Below are 18,466 nucleotides of genomic sequence, written 5' to 3'. Positions count from 1 at the left end.
TGGCAATTCTAAAAAGCGTCGCTTAGCCTTGGCAATATATCCATCCTTAATATAAACGGCCCATAAGCTATGCGTATCACTGTGGAACATTCCTTTTTACTTTACGGTCACTCGAGCACGATTCATGAATTCTTTCTTTCTTCATTTCTTTCTTTCCTTTTTAAAAATATTTGAATTTGACGACTTGACTGATTTCAGTGAATTGACTGAGAATTTCCAGGTCTACATTCATTAGAAATGAGATCATATATGAAGAAATACAGTGTTCTCTTTTGGGAATCGATCCAATAATCATTTGACACACGTGTAAACAGCCGATGCTGGACCAACTCATCCATGCAGCAATAAAAACAAAAACACTGAATTATTTTAAGAAAATGGAAAACCAAATTATCTAGAAGAACGTTTTTCGACAATTAATATGCTTTATGTTTTAATTTAGGGTAGTAATGTGTATGTAATGAGTTTGCGTTTGTGGGTGTACGGATGTGTATGTGTGAGTGTGAATGCTAGTCTAGAAAGTCTGAGTGATTGTAAAGCGCCATAGAGAACTTGTTAGTGGATTAATGTGCCCTATATAAATATATTATATTATTATCATTATTATTATTATCATTATTATTATTATTACTATTATCATTATTATTATTATCATTATTATTATTATTACTATTATCATTATTATTATTATTACTATTATCATTATTATTATTATTATTACTATTATCATTATTATTATTATCACTATTATTATTATTATCATTATTATTTTAATTATTATTATTATTTTTATTATCATTATTGAAGTTTTAAGAAGCTGTAAACCCCTAAATGCCTTCCTTAAACTCTGTATAAAATCTTGACTATTTTCAACATATAAATCTAAAGAAAGAGACACATGAATCAAATGGCAATGGCACACCTGCTAGATAGATTGTTTTGTTTGGAAGGATTTTACAACGCTTGCAACACACTTAAGTTATTTCAGCACGGGTAAAAAGGAAAAAAAATGGGAAAGTCAAAAAATTTGATATTGACAATTGAAAGCAGACAAGAAAAATAGTAAGGCATGGGTGAATGGTTCAAATAGGGAACAGATGTAGATTCCAAGAGCACACCATCAGTGTACTAAGTTTGAGATCACCTTAAAGTCTCATCCTGACATAAGCACAGGATTCAACTAAGATGAACACACTCCAATGTTTATAAATCATTTCATATTCAAAACAAAAATTGTAACAACACAAATCGGAGAGATGATTTACAAAGAAAAGATTTCCAAAACTATAACTATACATTCGACTGTTTCCCTCCAAGCCAAGGAGCTCCGGCAAGGATCAGGACAAAACTAAATAATCTCATTTCAAGACAATGACAGGAAACAATTGGAAAATGGGTATGGGGGGATAGAAGACACGGCATGTACCTCCCCGCCCACTATGGGAGGTCAGGATCCCCAGCCAGACACATATCAGAGAGATGATTTACAAAGAAAAGATTCCCAAAACTATAACGATCCATTCGTTTCCCTCCCAGCCAAGGCTAGGAAAAAACTAGGTAATCTCATTCCAAGACAAAAACAGAAAGCAAGTTGGAAAACAGACTTAAGGGATAAAGGACAACAGAGCAAGTAGCCTTCTTGCCAACTATGGGATGTCCAAAAGAAATCCACTCAGCTGCCAGATATAAAACTGTAGAGTTGAAGAAATAGACTGTCTATTTACAAATAAATATCAACTCACCTTCATTCTTTGGTCATCTGTTCCAAGATCACAATACAATTCACAAACTGTATAAAAGAGAGAGAGGAAAGAGAATTTGAGTATTAATGTCTTAAAGTTTTTGTTTTTAAGGGTTTTACGGCACTTGCAACACATAAAGGTCATATCAGCGCCAGTAAAAAGGAAGAAAATGGGAAAGTTAAAAGTTCTAGAATTACAATTAGATCACCTAAGAAAAGGTACGACAAAGGAGAACTGGTTCAAATAGGGAACAGATATAGATTCAAAGAGTACACTATCAAAGTACTTAGTTTGAGATCACCTAAAAGTCTCATCCAGACACAAGCACAGGTCCCACTAAGAGGAATACACCCAAATGTTTTACAAATCATATATAATATAAAGAAAATATAATACAGTGCATAACAGAGATGATTTACAAGGAAAAAAATATTATCTCCCAAAACTAACTATACATTTGACTGTTTCCCTCTCACCAAGGGTATACGGTCAGGGCCAGGACAAAACCAAGTAATCTCATTCCAAGACAAAGACAGAAAGCTAGTTGGAAAACAGATATAAGGGGATAGAAGACACAGTAAGTACCTCCCTGCCCACTATGGGAGGTCAGGAACCCCACCCAGTAAATAATGCTTCAAAAGCTAAATGGTGGTTGTGAAAGATGTGGACAGAACAAACACGAGGACAACCACATTTTAAAATTTCTCTCTCTCTACCTAGGTAAACATGAACACAGTAAAGTACAGCAATGTGGTAACCAAAGGACAAAATGTCAATTATAATTAATTTTAAAAAAGGGTACCAAATGCTTTGAAAGGCAATGCATGCAAACAGCAAACACTTAACACACAGGACAAGACTCACACGGCCCTCTTAAACTTTCTTTTTTCACAAAGACATTACAACTATCAAGCCAAGGTCTCATTTAACACATGAAATGTTCTCATTTAACACATGAAATGTTCTCATTTAACACATGAAATGTTCTCATTTAACACATGAAATGTTCTCATTTAACACATGAAATGTTCTCATTTAACACATGAAATGTTCTCATTTAACACATGAAATGTTCTCATTTAACACATGAAATGTTCTCATTTAACACATGAAATGTTCTCATTTAACACATGAATGCAGTGAGATAAATGACAGCTAAGAGTCATTCCAAAGAACTCACCTTTGCACCACTCAAAGTGAGATTCGAACCAGGACCACAAGGCCACAAAGTCGTACATTCACAACCCACCATACGTAAATAACCAATACAACTCTATACATAACAATCAACCGTTAGCCGATGTCCAACCCTACAGGATTCGAAAAACTCAGTTGATAGAGTTAGATCCATCGCCTCGTACGCATAGGATCCAGCATTGATCTTCCACACCCTATTGTCTATCAAGCAGTGATTGGGTAGCTAGGTCAGTTGAATTTAGTGGAAAGTGCTTTGACTTTTTAGTAATATAATAATTTAATAATATAATATATACTTTATTCATCCAAAAAAATGGAAATTCGTTTACTGACGTGGCATGCATAAAAATGTATAAACACAAAGTTGAGAATCTATGGCGACAATGTATACATATATAATATATGCAAATGCACAAAAATGTAAAAAATATACAACCAAGAACCAAAGCGACACTTTATATATTAATCTGATAAATTGAGATAGCCCATACCTCTGGCCTTTAGTCCGAACTTGTGTGTGTATTTTAAAAATAGTATTTAATTTAAACCACAGTTGCGCGTAAAAAATTTGAACACCATGTGGCAAAAATGAATTTAGGTGACGTGTTGTCTTTGTTTTTATAGATAAAAGGCGACGGCTCCTCATGGAGAACTTAATATATTTGTGAAGGGGGTGATCGCCATCCTCCATAACTTTCTCCATTTTACTTAAGACAAAATCTCTTGAACAGTTCTTCCATATTGGAAATTGGGTGAGTATAACGCCTGGCTTTATCAATTATCCGATCAATTTTCTTAATGTCGCAAATACTGGCATTTCCACACCATGCTGTAATACAAAAAGTAATAACAGTCTCCAAAACCCATAAAAAAGGGTGCATAACGTTTGGTCTATGTCAAACTCTGAAAGTTTTTCGAATAAAATACATCCTACCCAAAGATGTATCAAGTTGTGTTCATTTAACACTAGAGAAATGACGATATATTCCTGGGCTTATGGCTCTGCAGGATGGCTATAAGGTAAAACCCATGCACTTGCACCTACAATGTTTGTTTTTAAGGGTTTTACAGCGATTGCAACACATTAAGGTCATATCAGCACCAGTAAAAAGGAAGAAATTGGGATAGTAAAAAGTTCTAGAATAATAATTAAAGCACCCAAAGAAAATTAAGACAAAGGGGAATTGGTTCAAATAGGGAACAGATGTAGATTCCAAGAGCACACTGTCAAAGTACTTAGTTTGAGATCACCTAAAAGTCTCATCCAGACACAAGCATGGGTCCTACACGGCTGTTCGTTTTACCACATATCGTTCCTTTTAGTTTTCATGCTACCTGCGTGATTCATCACGCCGCACAGTGCCAGACCAGGGGTCAGCGAGGTTAAAGTCACTGCCGGCGAACAAACGTAATAAGTGACTTATGATTGTTCTTTTCCCTCATTTTCTCTCCATTGTTACACGTCATCTAATATACCCACAGATATAGAATAAAAAGAATTGTAAATTCTAACCACAACTCCATTAACTGTTAAAATTGTAGGGTCATGCGATAATTATAACACATAGTTTAGTTTCGTTTCGTAGAGTGGCTCGACTGAGTACCAGTGATTGGCATACGTAATTTTTAATTTAATTACTGCGAAATGTTCGTCAAAGATTATTTGCTTAAAAATTGTGGTATGATTACATAAAAATAATAAACTTCATTATGAGTAAGTATGAAGATTTCGATTATTATAGGTTTTAAATGGTGATGCCATGAATATAGTTGTTTTAATATAGTAGAAAGTCATTGACACCAGTCATATCAAATGAAGATTGAAGGACATACATTAGTTCTAATGTACTTTAAATTCACAATGTGGTGTTCCCGATCATTTAACCTCACTGTGTTATTGACGCCCACTGTCGTCTTCATCATGACCACCACCAGCACCACCATCCCCCGTACAACTAGTATCGTCACCATCACCACCCCCAATCCCCGTGCCTCTATCACTACTACTACTGACGTCACTATCGCTCCAACCCATACACTACACCATACATCAACAACACGATCACACAGCCCGTACATTAAAAAAAACACACATTTTTAAAAATTTGGCCAGAAAACGTGTTCTCATCACATCAAAAACTCTCGAACCTGGAGTTGGAATGAACAGGGTCATTAATTAAATGATCGATACTTAAAGGACGAGTTTTCTGGCCAAATTTTAAAAAATGAAACGTGTCAGGGGTTTTTCCGAATACGTCACAAGCATTAACATCTCTAATAGATGATAATGGTCACAAGTATTATTAGCCCCGACGACAGCATTACCATAATTTTCAGCAGCACCAGTACTGCTACCGTCCCTAAACCACCAGCATCACATACGTTGTTGCTACCACCACCGCCAGCATCATCTACTGTCAACCAAAATGTCGCTATCCACAACTATCCTCACATTAAGACAAAAACTGGCTAAAATCAGAGAGTGAAAAATGTCTGTATAAACTGGGCTGGTCATGAAAGTTGGCCACACATAATATTATAATATTATAATATCATTATAGTCCCTGTACTAGCATTCGACTGCACTATACTATTATATTATCATTACTACATTGTACTGGTCATTGGTTGTGTGAATACACATACTGTATTACGATATAAATGGATCTCAATCCCACGATGTTCTTAATGTTTGCATCTCTTCAACTCTTCTGTACTCTGTGAAAAATAATTAAATTTTGGCCAGAAAACTCGTTCTTCAATGAATATCAATCGAATAAAATGATCCTCATCTTGTCAAAAACTCTAAAACCTGAGACTTCATCTTAACTAAAACTCTCAAACTTAAAACCACAAGGAAGTCTCAGGTTTGAGAGTTTTTGACAAGGTGAGGGTTATTTTAGTTGATCAATATTTGAAGGACAAGTTTTCTGGCCAAATTTGTTAAAATGGCATTTTTTTCAGAGTATGACAGAAATATGGCTATAACATTGCCTGCATCATATTATTTGTGTTGTTACCAACAGCGTGAAGTATCGTGATGATTACTTGATGACTTTCTCAGATTTTAGTATGATAACAGTGGTCAGAGACTTGTTATTCTACTGGTTGGTGGGGAATTTGACCTGACAAGTTGTTAATCAAAACCACATTGCATGAGTTTCAGAAAAATCGCACTGAATATTTTTGTAGGGTGAAAAGTTCAGTATTATCCCTGTATTATGTATGGATTTAGAGGGGGGTGGTGTTTGTCTAAATGTGTTATTTCTTGATTCAATTTAGTATATGTGTACTTATGAGTATTTGAAATATGAGGTCTTTTGTTTTCATTGTAACATGACGTACATCTATCCCATAGAAACAGTAATCATATGAGAATAAAGATGAAGTGTCAGAGAAATAATATAATACATAACAATAGTTAAAGATTATAACGCAAATGAATTACAAATGATTACATTTGATCATTTTGATGGAATTTGGACGGTACTGGCAGTAGCTCGTTGACCCCTGCTCACCAGGTAGTATGACCTCGTGACCGACTGTCGATGAGAGCAATGTACTCTACAACTAAAATGCAAGCTATTTTCCACCGTGCCTAACTAACAGGGATACACTCAAATGTTCACACATCATATATAATATGTAAACAAAACAATATAGTGCATGACAGAGATATAATTTACAAGACAAAAAATATCATCTCCCAAAACTCTAACATACATTTGACTATTTCCCTCCCAGCCAGGACAAAACCAAGTAATCAAATTCCAAGTCAAGACAAAGACAGAAAGCATGTTGGAAAACAGATATAGGGGGATAGAAGACACAGTAAGTGCTTCTCTGCCAACTATGGGAGGTCAGGAACCCGACCCAGGCACCTACAACAATGACTGGGAAAGCATCTCCTTTTACTTTTATACAGCTATAATGAGTTGAGATACAGGAGTCACTCACTCTTTAATACAAGTTGTCTGTTTGAGCTGCCAAATCCTCCGAGGTCCAGAGCCCTGCGTTAAAGAGAAAATGTCACATATTCATAAGATCAGAGAAAATATCACATATTCATAAGATCAGAGAAAATATCACATATTCATAAGATCAGAGAAAATATCACATATTCATAAGATCGGATAAAATATCACATATTCATAAGATCAGAGAAAATATCACATAATTCATAAGATCAGAGAAAATATCACATATTCATAAGATCAGAGAAAATATCACATATTCATAAGATCTGAGAAAATATCACACTTTCATAAGATCAGAGAAAATATCACATATTCATAAGATCAGAGAAAATATCACATATTCATAAGATCAGAGAAAATATCACATATTCATAAGATCAGAGAAAATATCACACTTTCATAAGATCAGAGAAAATATCACATATTCATAAGATCAGAGAAAATGTCACATATTCATAAGATCAGAGAAAATATCACATATTCATAAGATCAGAGAAAATATCACATATTCATAAGATCAGAGAAAATATCACATATTCATAAGATCAGAGAAAATATCACATATTCATAAGATCAGAGAAAATATCACACTTTCATAAGATTAGAGAAAATATCACACTTTCATAAGATCAGAGAAAATATCACATATTCATAAGATTAGAGAAAATGTCATATATTCATTAGATCAGAGAAAATATCACATATTCATTAGATCAAACTAATTCAAAATTCAAAATGGTACAAGATAAACAATAAGCAATGTACAGTGAACCTCCATTTTCAAAGGCCAGTGAGACTGAAGGTGAATTCTCGTACTGTCGTATCAAAGGCCTTGCCAAAATGAAAACACAAACATATGACACCAATTTCCTGACATCAAATTCATGTGACACCTTTTAAGAGTTGTCTGCCATTGCAAATCAACATTTCAAATTTTACAAGACGACACATTTCAATGCATGGCATAAGATAATGCTTGAAGTGCGGTATGACACTCGCTTTCGAATCGGAAGGTCCTGCATTCGGGCCTCGCTCGGCGCAAAATTGAGTCCTTGGAAAAGGCTCTTTACCATGGGTGAAAGTTACTCAATTATATTAATCCTGCAAAGGCAGGTGCTCAGAAAAAAAAATCCTGCAACTACCAATAAGAGGAAAAAACAGAAGTGCGGTTAATTATATAAATGCCGGTTTTTTTCATTTTCGAATTCCGGCCAGACAAAAAAAAAAAACGGCGAGACCTCTTTTTCAAAAATAAAAATCCGGCCATGCCGGATTTTTCCGGCGAACTTTCACCCCTGCTCTTTACTCATTTTCTCTCACTGTACCGTAAAATGAGTAGCTCACCATTAACAGCATTGTCCCTGTTGGAAAAGAATGTAATATCGCCTGACAGGCGTCATGTCTCGTAGTGCTGTAGGTTAGGGACCCTTTGTAAAGCGCTTTGAGTATGTTTAGTGAATGGATATTGCGCTATATATACAAAAGGTCAAGTAAGCTCAATGCAATAAATAACAATGATAACATGGAATACAAGCTTCATATCAATTTACAAAGACAAATGATGTGGACATTTCGAAAACACGAGACATCCACATGATTCGTCGTCGCCGTCAATTAAATAGAAGCTGCTATTCTACTTTATGATTCGAATAAGACGCAGACATCAGACATGTTTACAGCATTTAACATTAAAACAGCTTCCACTCCCGAATATTAAATTTTAACAAAAGTATCAGGGATGCACAATTGACATAATATAACTTAATCCTTATAACTACACACTCCTAGAAATTTGCTTGATGCCACCTCACCTGTAAGCATCCAAATAATAATAATAAATGACAAACAAACAAACAAACAAATAAATAAATAAATATATAAATAAATAAATGTCTGGGAAAGAGTAGAAATAGAAAAACACAACATTAGGCACCAATAACAATCACGGCAACTGTGAACGGAAAATACAAACAAGAGTGAAATAAGGTCGTGAGATGTTTGACTAACAGTTGCACAAACACAAACTAAGTAAGAAATGGAACCAGGCCATTGCATATTATAGTATAATAATGTCAACAGCTTTCCAAGTTCATTGAAATTGGTGTAATTCAATTACAAAAATGTTCACTGTTACTTACACGGTAAAAAGTTTAAAATTAACGGATATACGCCATGCCAGTTGAAAATGCGAGTACACTGTCAATCAGTATTTTTCTAACAATATGTAGTGAGTAATAATAAAAGTAATACTATATTATAAATAATAGTATATACTAAAAGTATAAAAGTATAGAGTACTGTAATGAATCATAAAGCAGGACTGGTAAATTGTAGAGAAAAGAATAGTAGCTGTAGCTTACCGTTTGTAGCTGTCAACAGCCAACTCTCTCTGGCCCAGGGCCTCATTAATCTCACCCATCATCTGGTGGGCCTGCGGGGAGTTTTCTCGCACACGCAGAAATCCTGCCAGATATCTATGAAGTAAACAAAATTTGGTGTATGCAGAAAACTGAACATATATGTGACATTGAAAAATCAAAGAAAGTGAAGATACAATATTAACATTAAAGTTTTTCTCAACTTCATTCAATCTAAATTTCAAAATTACACATTATTGAGAGTAATCGACTACTTACAGGCATTTAAAAAAAAAACAATGATAGTTTAAAGCACATTAAATAAAAGTTGTCCTACAGAGTCATTAGCCCAAGGAGCCGGAGTTTATCCCAGTTTCTATAGTGTGAAATGGTCAATAGCAATTGTTTGCTACCCTTTGCCTTTAGATAGGACGCTAGTTTATTGCAAATAACTTTCCACCAGATCTAACAGACCCAGCTACTCAAACACTGCTGGGTGGACAGGTGGGGGGGGGGGGGGGGCCAGAAAAAAATCTCGACTGCATCCGCGATCGATCTCGTTCCCTTTGATTGTGAAGCGAGTGCTCTATCAACTGAGCTATCCGGACCCCCTTTAAGTACATGGTAAATAACAAATTCGATGTTTTTTGGGATTTTTTTTTTCATTTTGAAAGGGTGTGTATGAAAGAGTGTCAGACAGAACAGAAAGAAAAAATTCCAAAAAATCAACCGATTCGATTTGTCACCTCAGTCCAAGCAGTTTTTTATAGCTATAGAATAGTATTGAAGTCCAGAAAGACCTATTTATTTGCTTTATTGATTACTCAAAGGCATTTGATAAAGTTAGACATTGTGAGCTATTTAATATCCTTGACGGACTAGATATAGAAGGAAAAGATCTTAGAATTATTAGGAACTTATATTGGAAACAAAGTGCAGCTGTCAGGATTGAAGGAGAATTAAGTAACTGTATACAAATTAAACGAGGTGTTAGACAAGGATGTGTTTTGTCACCAGACCTTTTCAATATCTACAGCGAAACAATTATTAGAACTTTAGGAGTCCAGGCATTAAGATCAATGGTGAGAATATAAACAATATAAGATATGCAGATGACACAGCACTAATTTCAGACTCAAAAGAAAATTTACAATTACTCCTAAATAAAGTAGTCACAGAGAGTGAACGTATGGGGTTATACTTAAATGTAAAAAAGACAGAATGCACAGTTGTATCAAGGAGAGAAAGAAATCCAATATGCAACTTAATAAGCAATGGAAAAACTATAAAACAAGTTCAAACATTTAAATATCTTGGATACATAATAACTTCAGATGGTAGATGTAGCACCTAAATAAAACAAAGAATTGCAATAGCTAAAGATAGTTTTAATAAAATGAGTCTAATTTTTAGAAACCACAATATCTCAATGACAACAAAACATAAGGTTTTGAAGACCTATGTATGGTCAGTATTATCATATGGCTGTGAAAGCTGGACAATTACAGAAGACATTAGAAAGAAACTGGAGGCAGCAGAAATGTAGTTTCTTAGAAGGATGTTAAGAATCTCATGGACAGAGAAGAAAACTAATGAAGATGTATTAGAGCAAGCTGAAACTAAAAGGTTATTAATTCGTACAATAAGAAAAAGACAAATGCAATTTTTAGGGCACCTAAATCGACATAAATGTATTGAACATCTTGCTCTCACAGGAAAGATAGAAGGTAAAAAGAGTAAAGGTAGACCAAGAAAAAAAATTTGAATAGTTTGAACAGCTGGGTGACAAAGAAAGAGAAGAGTAATATTAGTTTTCTGAGGTTATCTGATCAGAGAGATGAATGGCGTACCATGATCACCGATGCCTGGCACAGACTTGGTACTTGAAGAAGAAGATAGAACAGTGTACGCTTGGCTAAGAAGCTCACAACATTGCCATCCGGAAGTATAACGGACCAACACACAAAACTATGTGTAATCTTAAACGTTTAAAGTCTGGTTAATACAGTTTAGTGAGAATTACTCATAAACGCAGATATGTCAAAAAGCAATAACAAAGACATGAGTGACGTCAAGTTCATACTATCTATAGGTGAGGGGGGGGGGGGGGGGGTACTCTGATTTATCTGGCACCTATTCACATTCACACATACTTTTTTCCACATCTTTATCTGACAGAACAGCTTGCCTGCCCTCTAAAAAAAAAAGTTTTAAAAAAACACCAAAAAACTTACTTTTTTGCGGTCTCATACTCCTTGATATCTAAATACAGTCTAGCTATTTGATATCCTTGAGCATTTCTCTGTGAAAAAAAAATTTAATTAAAATTTGGCGTCATTAATCTGCTCTTAAATAGATGATATAAAAGTTATTTAGAAGAGAAGCAAATGCAAAGTGTATACTTACACGGTAACCAGGCACCTAGCCTCAGGACCTACATACACGGTAACATACACTGTAACCTTGTACTACTTTGGGAGGGACGGGCGAGGGGGCATTGAGCTTGGTGCATGGTAACTTATGACCTTGAACTTTTCTTTCTCCCCCCCCCCCCCCACTTCCCCTTTGCATGTGTGTGTGTGTTATAGGCAGAACATAAGCAGTAGTTGGGCCGCCAGACGGCAAATAGCCTGATTAAATTGTCCAAATAGAGAATCTATAGTTTGGTATTAGACATCCACTAACCGATGTCTTGTCATAAGCCTAGGTCCAGTGAGAGACAAATCCTACATGTATTGGCAAACCGAGTAGAAAGCTTTCGTTTTACCGTGAGATGGGAAGGGGAAGGGATGACACTATGATATGATAAGAAAGAAAGAGAGAGAGAGAGAGAGAGAGAGAGAGAGAGAGAGAGAGAGAGAGAGAGAGAGAGAGAGATTAACTCCTGTATACAGATTTCCAACATGATTCCCATACCTCAAGCCATCCAGTCTAAATGTTAAATACATGACATGTGTGTTCACCCTCCTTACGTCCAGTACCACTAAAAGTAGGAGAGAGAGAGAGAGAGAGAGAGAGAGAGAGAGAGAGAGAGAGAGAGAGAGAGAGAGAGAGAGATTAACTCCCATATATAGAGATTTCCAACATGATTCCCCTAGCCATATCTCAAGCCCATCCAGTCTAAATGTTAAAATGTATGTTCACCATCCTTAAGTCCAGTAGTACCACAAAGTAAAAGTAAGCAGTCACTGGAGTGATGATGATCAGGTTAGAATATCGAGAAGGGGCACGGCGAGGCTAACCCTATCTGTTGGACTGTTGGTTAATACACAGGGGTGAGAATAGCGAGAAGGTGCCACTACCTCTATTCTAACCCAGGATGAGATTAGACTGATTAGTATTAGAGGCAGCCTTTTACTTTTAATAATCAGTTCAGATAAATTTGAATTTGTGATTAGAGTCAACCTACCACTACCATGTTATCTTACCCCCCCCCCCCCTCTCTCTCTCTCTTCTTCTCTCTTCATGATTCATACATATACTCATCATACACACACTACAGTCTCTCTACTGCATGGTAACCGGGCACCTAGCCTCAGGATCTACGTACACGGTAACTGATTTGCTGCTGCAATACAAGCAATGGATGGACACGCTCTCTCTCTCTCTCTCTCATTCTCTCTCTGGGGCAGAGAGAGAGAGAGAGAGAGAGAGACTGTGACTCAGTTCAGGACTCAGGATGAGAATAGCCACCTACCTTTTACTTTTACCTTTGAAAAAATATCAAACTACCTGGATAAAGTTAAGCTTAAGCCTAAGCGAAACTTAAAGAAGAAATCAAGAAATAGGGGTTGCAAATGAAAGAGAGAGAGAGAGAGAGAGAGAGAGAGAGAGAGAGAGAGAGAGAGAAAGAGAGAGAGTGAGAGAGAGAGAGAGAGTAGAGAGAGGTTGGAGTTAGACGAAAAAGTGGTGAGAAATGAAACATAACTTACCTCCTTTTCATCTCTCTTTCTGTTCAGAACTGACAAAACATGTTTGTCAACATCTTGTTTACGTTTAAACATGATTCAGGTCTTTATCTTATGAAATCGATACAGCATGAATAGATTACTAAGCCGCCATTTTCAATATTGAAAAGGGCAAAAAGAAAGTAGAACTGAAGATGGTTTCACTTCCGGGAAATGGTTCAGGGTGCACAACATTATGATGATGTTTGTTGTATCCTTGCTATAGTGAGTGGTAGAAAAGTGCAAGAAGACAATAGAGAAAAAAAATTATTTAGTCAGAGAATTGTTGAGACGTGGAATAGCCTGCCTGAAAAAATTGTTATAGCGCCAAGCATAAACAGCTTTAAAAGCCAAATTGACAATTTTCTGCAAGATCTCAAATACAGCACGGATTTCCCATTGAAGCCAGCCTTTTGATCTCCACAAGTTGGTGGAGACCGATCCAAAGACCATCAACGGGCCGCCGGCCCTCTACGATGAACTCACACTCATACTCAAATTTTCGCGGCGATGGAGGTTCGAACCCACGATCTCACTGTTACGACAACTCCGCCTGGCCGCGAGAGGGACGCTATACAGCTGACGCCATCAAAACGACGATGAGCATTAATTGTTGGGACTTATATTCCCCTTCGCAACCGTTATCGTGTTGGGGTGCAGTCAATGTGCACAGGCACAGGCTACATATTAAATGCTAAAATAAATTATTCATATTTTATTTCCTAGTCCTTGTCCACCTAGCAGTGAATGGGTAGCTGAGTCTTTTAGCTTTGGCGGAAAGTTCTTTGCGTTAGAGTTAGACTAGCGTCCTATCTGCTTCTTATCACGCCAGGGGCTCATCGTGTAAGCGGCCAATGTCAAGGCCATTTTATGTTGTCATGTTCGCACAGTATGAAATGTATATTTAATATGGCAGTCTGGGGGAATAAGTGAGGCACTGTGAGACGAATTGAGCATGGAAATCCTTGAAAATTCTCAAATTTGGGGGGGGGGGGGGGGGGTTCCAATAGCTCAGTTGGTAGAGCACTCGTTTCACACTCAAAGGGTCTGAGATCGATTCCGGATGACGTCACGAATGTTATTACCGACCCCCCCCCCCCCCCCCCCCTTTGTCCACTCAGCACTGGTCTAATCTGGTGGACAGTACTTTGCAATAGACTAGCGTCCTATCCAAAGGGTAGAAAGCTATTGTTCATTTCATGCTGTAGAAACCGGGATAAACTTCGGCTCCTCATCCTAATAAACATGAAGCGCTAATAAGACTTAGATTTTGATACATTTTACTGACATGGCAGTTTTTTGCAAAAAATAAAATAATCCCAAATTTTGCAAGCTAAAAAAAAAAAAGCAAAATTTGCAATTATTTGAAAAAAAAAAATGGCGATTAATTATCCTAAAATCACAGAATTAATTGTTTTGTTTGTTTGTTTGTTTTAGAGGGTTTTACGGCGCTTGCAAGACATTAAGGTTATATCAGCGCCAGTAAAAAGGAAGAAAATTGGATAGTAAAAAGTTCTAGAATTACAATTGAAGTAAGACAAAGGGGAACTGGGAACAAATAACAAAATCCAACAAAGAGGAACACACTCAAGTGCTTACATTATGCATTCAAATTAACAAATATAATAATACATAACAGAGAGATGATTTACAAGGAAAAAAATACCATCTCCCAAAACAATAACAATGCATTCGACTGTTTCCCTCCCAGTCAGGACTCTGGCCAGGGCCAGGACAAAACCAAGTAATCTCATTCCAAGACAAAGACAGAAAGCATGTTGGAAAACAGATATAAGGGGAATAGAAGACAAAGTATGTAACCCCCTGCCTACCAAGGGAGGTCAGGAACCCCACCCAGTCTATGGTTATGAAAGAAATAGAACATCACGACGCCACTCTGCCATCATCCATATCTATTTCAGGCCATAATTTGTCATGAATTATAAATGCCTAAAATTCAATCCGTTGCCTTTTCCTCGATTCCATTTGACACCGGGTTCAATTTATAACCAAATGATTTTAGGTGTTTAATATGTGACTCACTGCCTCATTCTGGTACAGGGGAATCTGCATACGGTCAACACTTTTAGAGTCAGCTTCTGCTTAGAGTCAACCAACCCCTCTTGTTGGTTTCAAAACACTGTCATCTTCACAGACTCCAAATCGGTTCTCCAAGCTCTCGATTTAGATAAACTCTCCTCTACGTTCAATAGTTTAAGATCTCAACTAGATGAATTCCTTACAACACACAGAGTAGACTTATCTCTCCAGTGGATACCGGGACATTCAAATATACCAGGAAATGACAATGCAGACAGACTAGCCAGACTCGGATCAACACTTTTACAACCATCAATTCCAGTATCCTTAGACACAGCGAAACAAATAATCAAAACAAATAAGAGAGAAGAATGGATGAACAGTTGGGCAATGAGCACCACGGGTAGATGTATGTTTTCCCATATGACCACTCCTGTAAAGACTGATTGCCTAAATAAGCTCAGAAGACACCAGCAAAGCATCATCTTTCAACTAAGAACACAACACATACCGCTCAACAACCATTTAAGCAAAATTACAAAAGACACATCCCCTTCCTGCCCCCTATGTCAACACCCCAATGAAACAGTAACACACCACTTGCTTGAATGTCAACCTCTTGAAGACCTGAGATGCACATTCCTCCCACCAAATCCAAGCATCAGTAACACACTTTATAGTCACCTGGAACAACTACAAAAGACATCTAACTTCTACGTCATGGCACAAGACCGAAGTGCTAGAGCTCAGGTGGTCGCTGGTTCGGATAAGTAAGTAAGTAAGTAAGTTGGTCTCAACAACAACAACAACAACAACAACAACAACAACAACAACAATAATAATAATAATAATAATAATAATAATAACAATAATAATAATAATAATAATAATAATAATAATAATAATAATAATAATAATAATAATAATAATAATAACAATAATGCGTAATTACTATACCGCCCCTTTCCACCAAATGTGCTCGGAAGCGCTTACACAAACACACACACACACACACACACACACACACAAATATATGACTAGGAAGAAACTATGACTTATGAGTAATATATTTTTCACATTAACTTATTTTTCAAGACAATGTGGCCTATAAGTATAAGATTGATGCACAGGGCCATAGATTTTACACTTGAAAATGGTCCATGTTTTCAAGCGTAAACCTAAACATGTAATCTGCTCTGACTATGAATCCAATTTTCAAGGTCTACAAAAATCTTCCCGACATAATATTATGGTTTTGAGTCAGTGGTCCATATATGGCAGCTGCATCATTCATTGTTTCATTGATTCATCCCATGATCTGATGATCGTCGGGGGGATACATGGGATGCAGCTCTCACCACTTTCCGCCATTCTTCTCTATTGTTGGCCTTCTCCAAGAGTTCTTCCATCTTCATTCCTGTCCATTCCTGGATATTGTCCATCCAAACTTTCCTTTGTTTTTCTCTTCTTCTTCCTCCTTCAAGGGTGCTTTCCGCCGTTCTGCACAAACCATCATGCCTCACATAATGGCCAAACCATGACAGTTTCCTCCTTCTAACTGTGGTGATCCATCTCCCTTTAGTCCCAGATTTATTTCCTACTGATATCCTTTATACATATTCCCAGGTTAACTCCCCACTGGTGTGCAATTCCCTGAGTTCCAGGTTCACTCTCCACTGGCGCCCACCTCCTATTGTGTCAGGTTCATTCTCCTCTGCTACCAAACTTTCATATCCGGCTTCAACTTTCAATGGTATCATGTCCCTTTAGTCCAAGGTTTATTTCCCACTGATATTCTGTTTACATAGTCCCAGGTTCACTCCCCACTGGCGCCCACCCCCTATAGTGTCAGGTTCATTCTCCTCTGGTACCAAGCTCCCATATCCGGCTTCAACTTTCAATGGTATCCATCTCCCTTTAGTCCCAGGTTTATTTCCCACTGAAATCCTGTTTACATAGTCCCAGGTTCACTCCCCACTGGCGCCCACCTCCTATTGTGTCAGGTTCATTCTCATCTGGTACCAAACTCTCATATCCGGCTTCAACTTTCAATGGTATTCATCTCCCTTTAGTCCCAGGTTTATTTCCCACTGATATCCTGTTTACATAGTCCCAGGTTCACTCCCCACTGGCGCCCACCTTCTATAGTGTCAGGTTCATTCTCCTCTGGTACCAAACTTTCATATCCAGCTTCAACTTTCAATGGTATCCATCTCCCTTTAGTCCCAGGTTTATTTCCCACTGATATCCTGTTTACATAGTCGCAGGTTCCCTCCCCACTGGCGCCCACCTCCTATAGTGTCAGGTTCATTCTCCTCTGGTACCAAACTTTCATATCCAGCTTCAACTTTCAATGGTATCCATCTCCCTTTAGTCCCAGGTTTATTTCCCACTGATATCCTTTTTACATATTCCCAGGTTAACTCCCCACTGGTGTGCAATTCCCTGAGTCCCAGGTTCACTCCCCACTGGCGCCCACCTTCTATAGTGTCCGGTTCATTCTCCTCCTGGTACTCAACTCCCATATCCGGCATCAACTTTCTATGGTATCCATCTCCCTTTAGTCCCAGGTTTATTTCCCACTGATATCCTTTTTACACAGTCCCAGGTTCACTCCCCACTGGTGTACACCGCCCTGATTCCCAGGATCAACCCCCACTGTTGCCAAACTCCCATAACTTTGCTGGATATTGTCGGGTTTCGGCGGGTTTCGTAATAAAGCACTAATTCTTTTTTACGAAACCAGCCGATAACCTTAGTCTCAGGTTCACTCCCGACTGGTGTACACTTCCCTGAGTCTGGGGTTCACTCCCCACAGTTGTCTACTTCCCATAACTTTGCTGGATATTGTCGGGTTTCGCCGGGTTTCGGCGGGTTTCGTAAAAAAAAAACACTAGTTCTTTTTTACGAAACCCGCCAAAACCCAGTCCCAGGTTCACTCCCCAATGGTGCACACTTCCCTGAGTTCTAGGTTCACTCCCCACTGCCACATACTTCCCATAACTTTGTCGGGATTCGTCGGGTTTCGTCGGGTTTCGTCGGGTTTCGTAAAAAAGACACACCGTCTAGTATCTAGTATCTAGTATCTGCAATGATACCAGATAAAGGTGATGAGTCACATATCCTTTTTTCATTGGAACTCAGAAAAGTGATTTTGATGTAAAACTAAAAAAACAAAAAACCACAGCTTTTGTATTGAGAATAAA

The 18,466-nt window shown here is 37.4% G+C and overlaps 1 protein-coding gene across 1 annotated transcript in view; it reads right to left on the bottom strand.

Annotated features, from left to right (window-relative positions):
* The window catches only part of LOC144955870 (E3 SUMO-protein ligase RanBP2-like), a 159,830-nt gene extending 146,453 nt beyond the window's left edge, over positions 1–13,377 (bottom strand). Inside the window, 5 exon segments of the mRNA XM_078886100.1 lie at positions 1,743–1,789; positions 6,897–6,949; positions 9,277–9,390; positions 11,508–11,575; positions 13,206–13,377. Of these exon segments, the coding sequence (XP_078742226.1) occupies positions 1,743–1,789; positions 6,897–6,949; positions 9,277–9,390; positions 11,508–11,575; positions 13,206–13,277 (354 nt within the window). The 5' untranslated portion in view covers positions 13,278–13,377.
* Positions 13,378–18,466: the final 5,089 nt, after the last annotated feature.

This window comes from Berghia stephanieae, chromosome 10, assembly GCF_034508935.2.
Source record: "Berghia stephanieae isolate SIO BIC M18660-M18661 chromosome 10, UCSD_Bste_1.3, whole genome shotgun sequence".
In the NCBI taxonomy this organism is placed as follows: domain Eukaryota; kingdom Metazoa; phylum Mollusca; class Gastropoda; order Nudibranchia; family Aeolidiidae; genus Berghia; species Berghia stephanieae.
The sequence above is the reverse complement of the archived record's forward strand: the minus strand, read 5'-3'. Positions and strand labels throughout refer to the sequence as shown.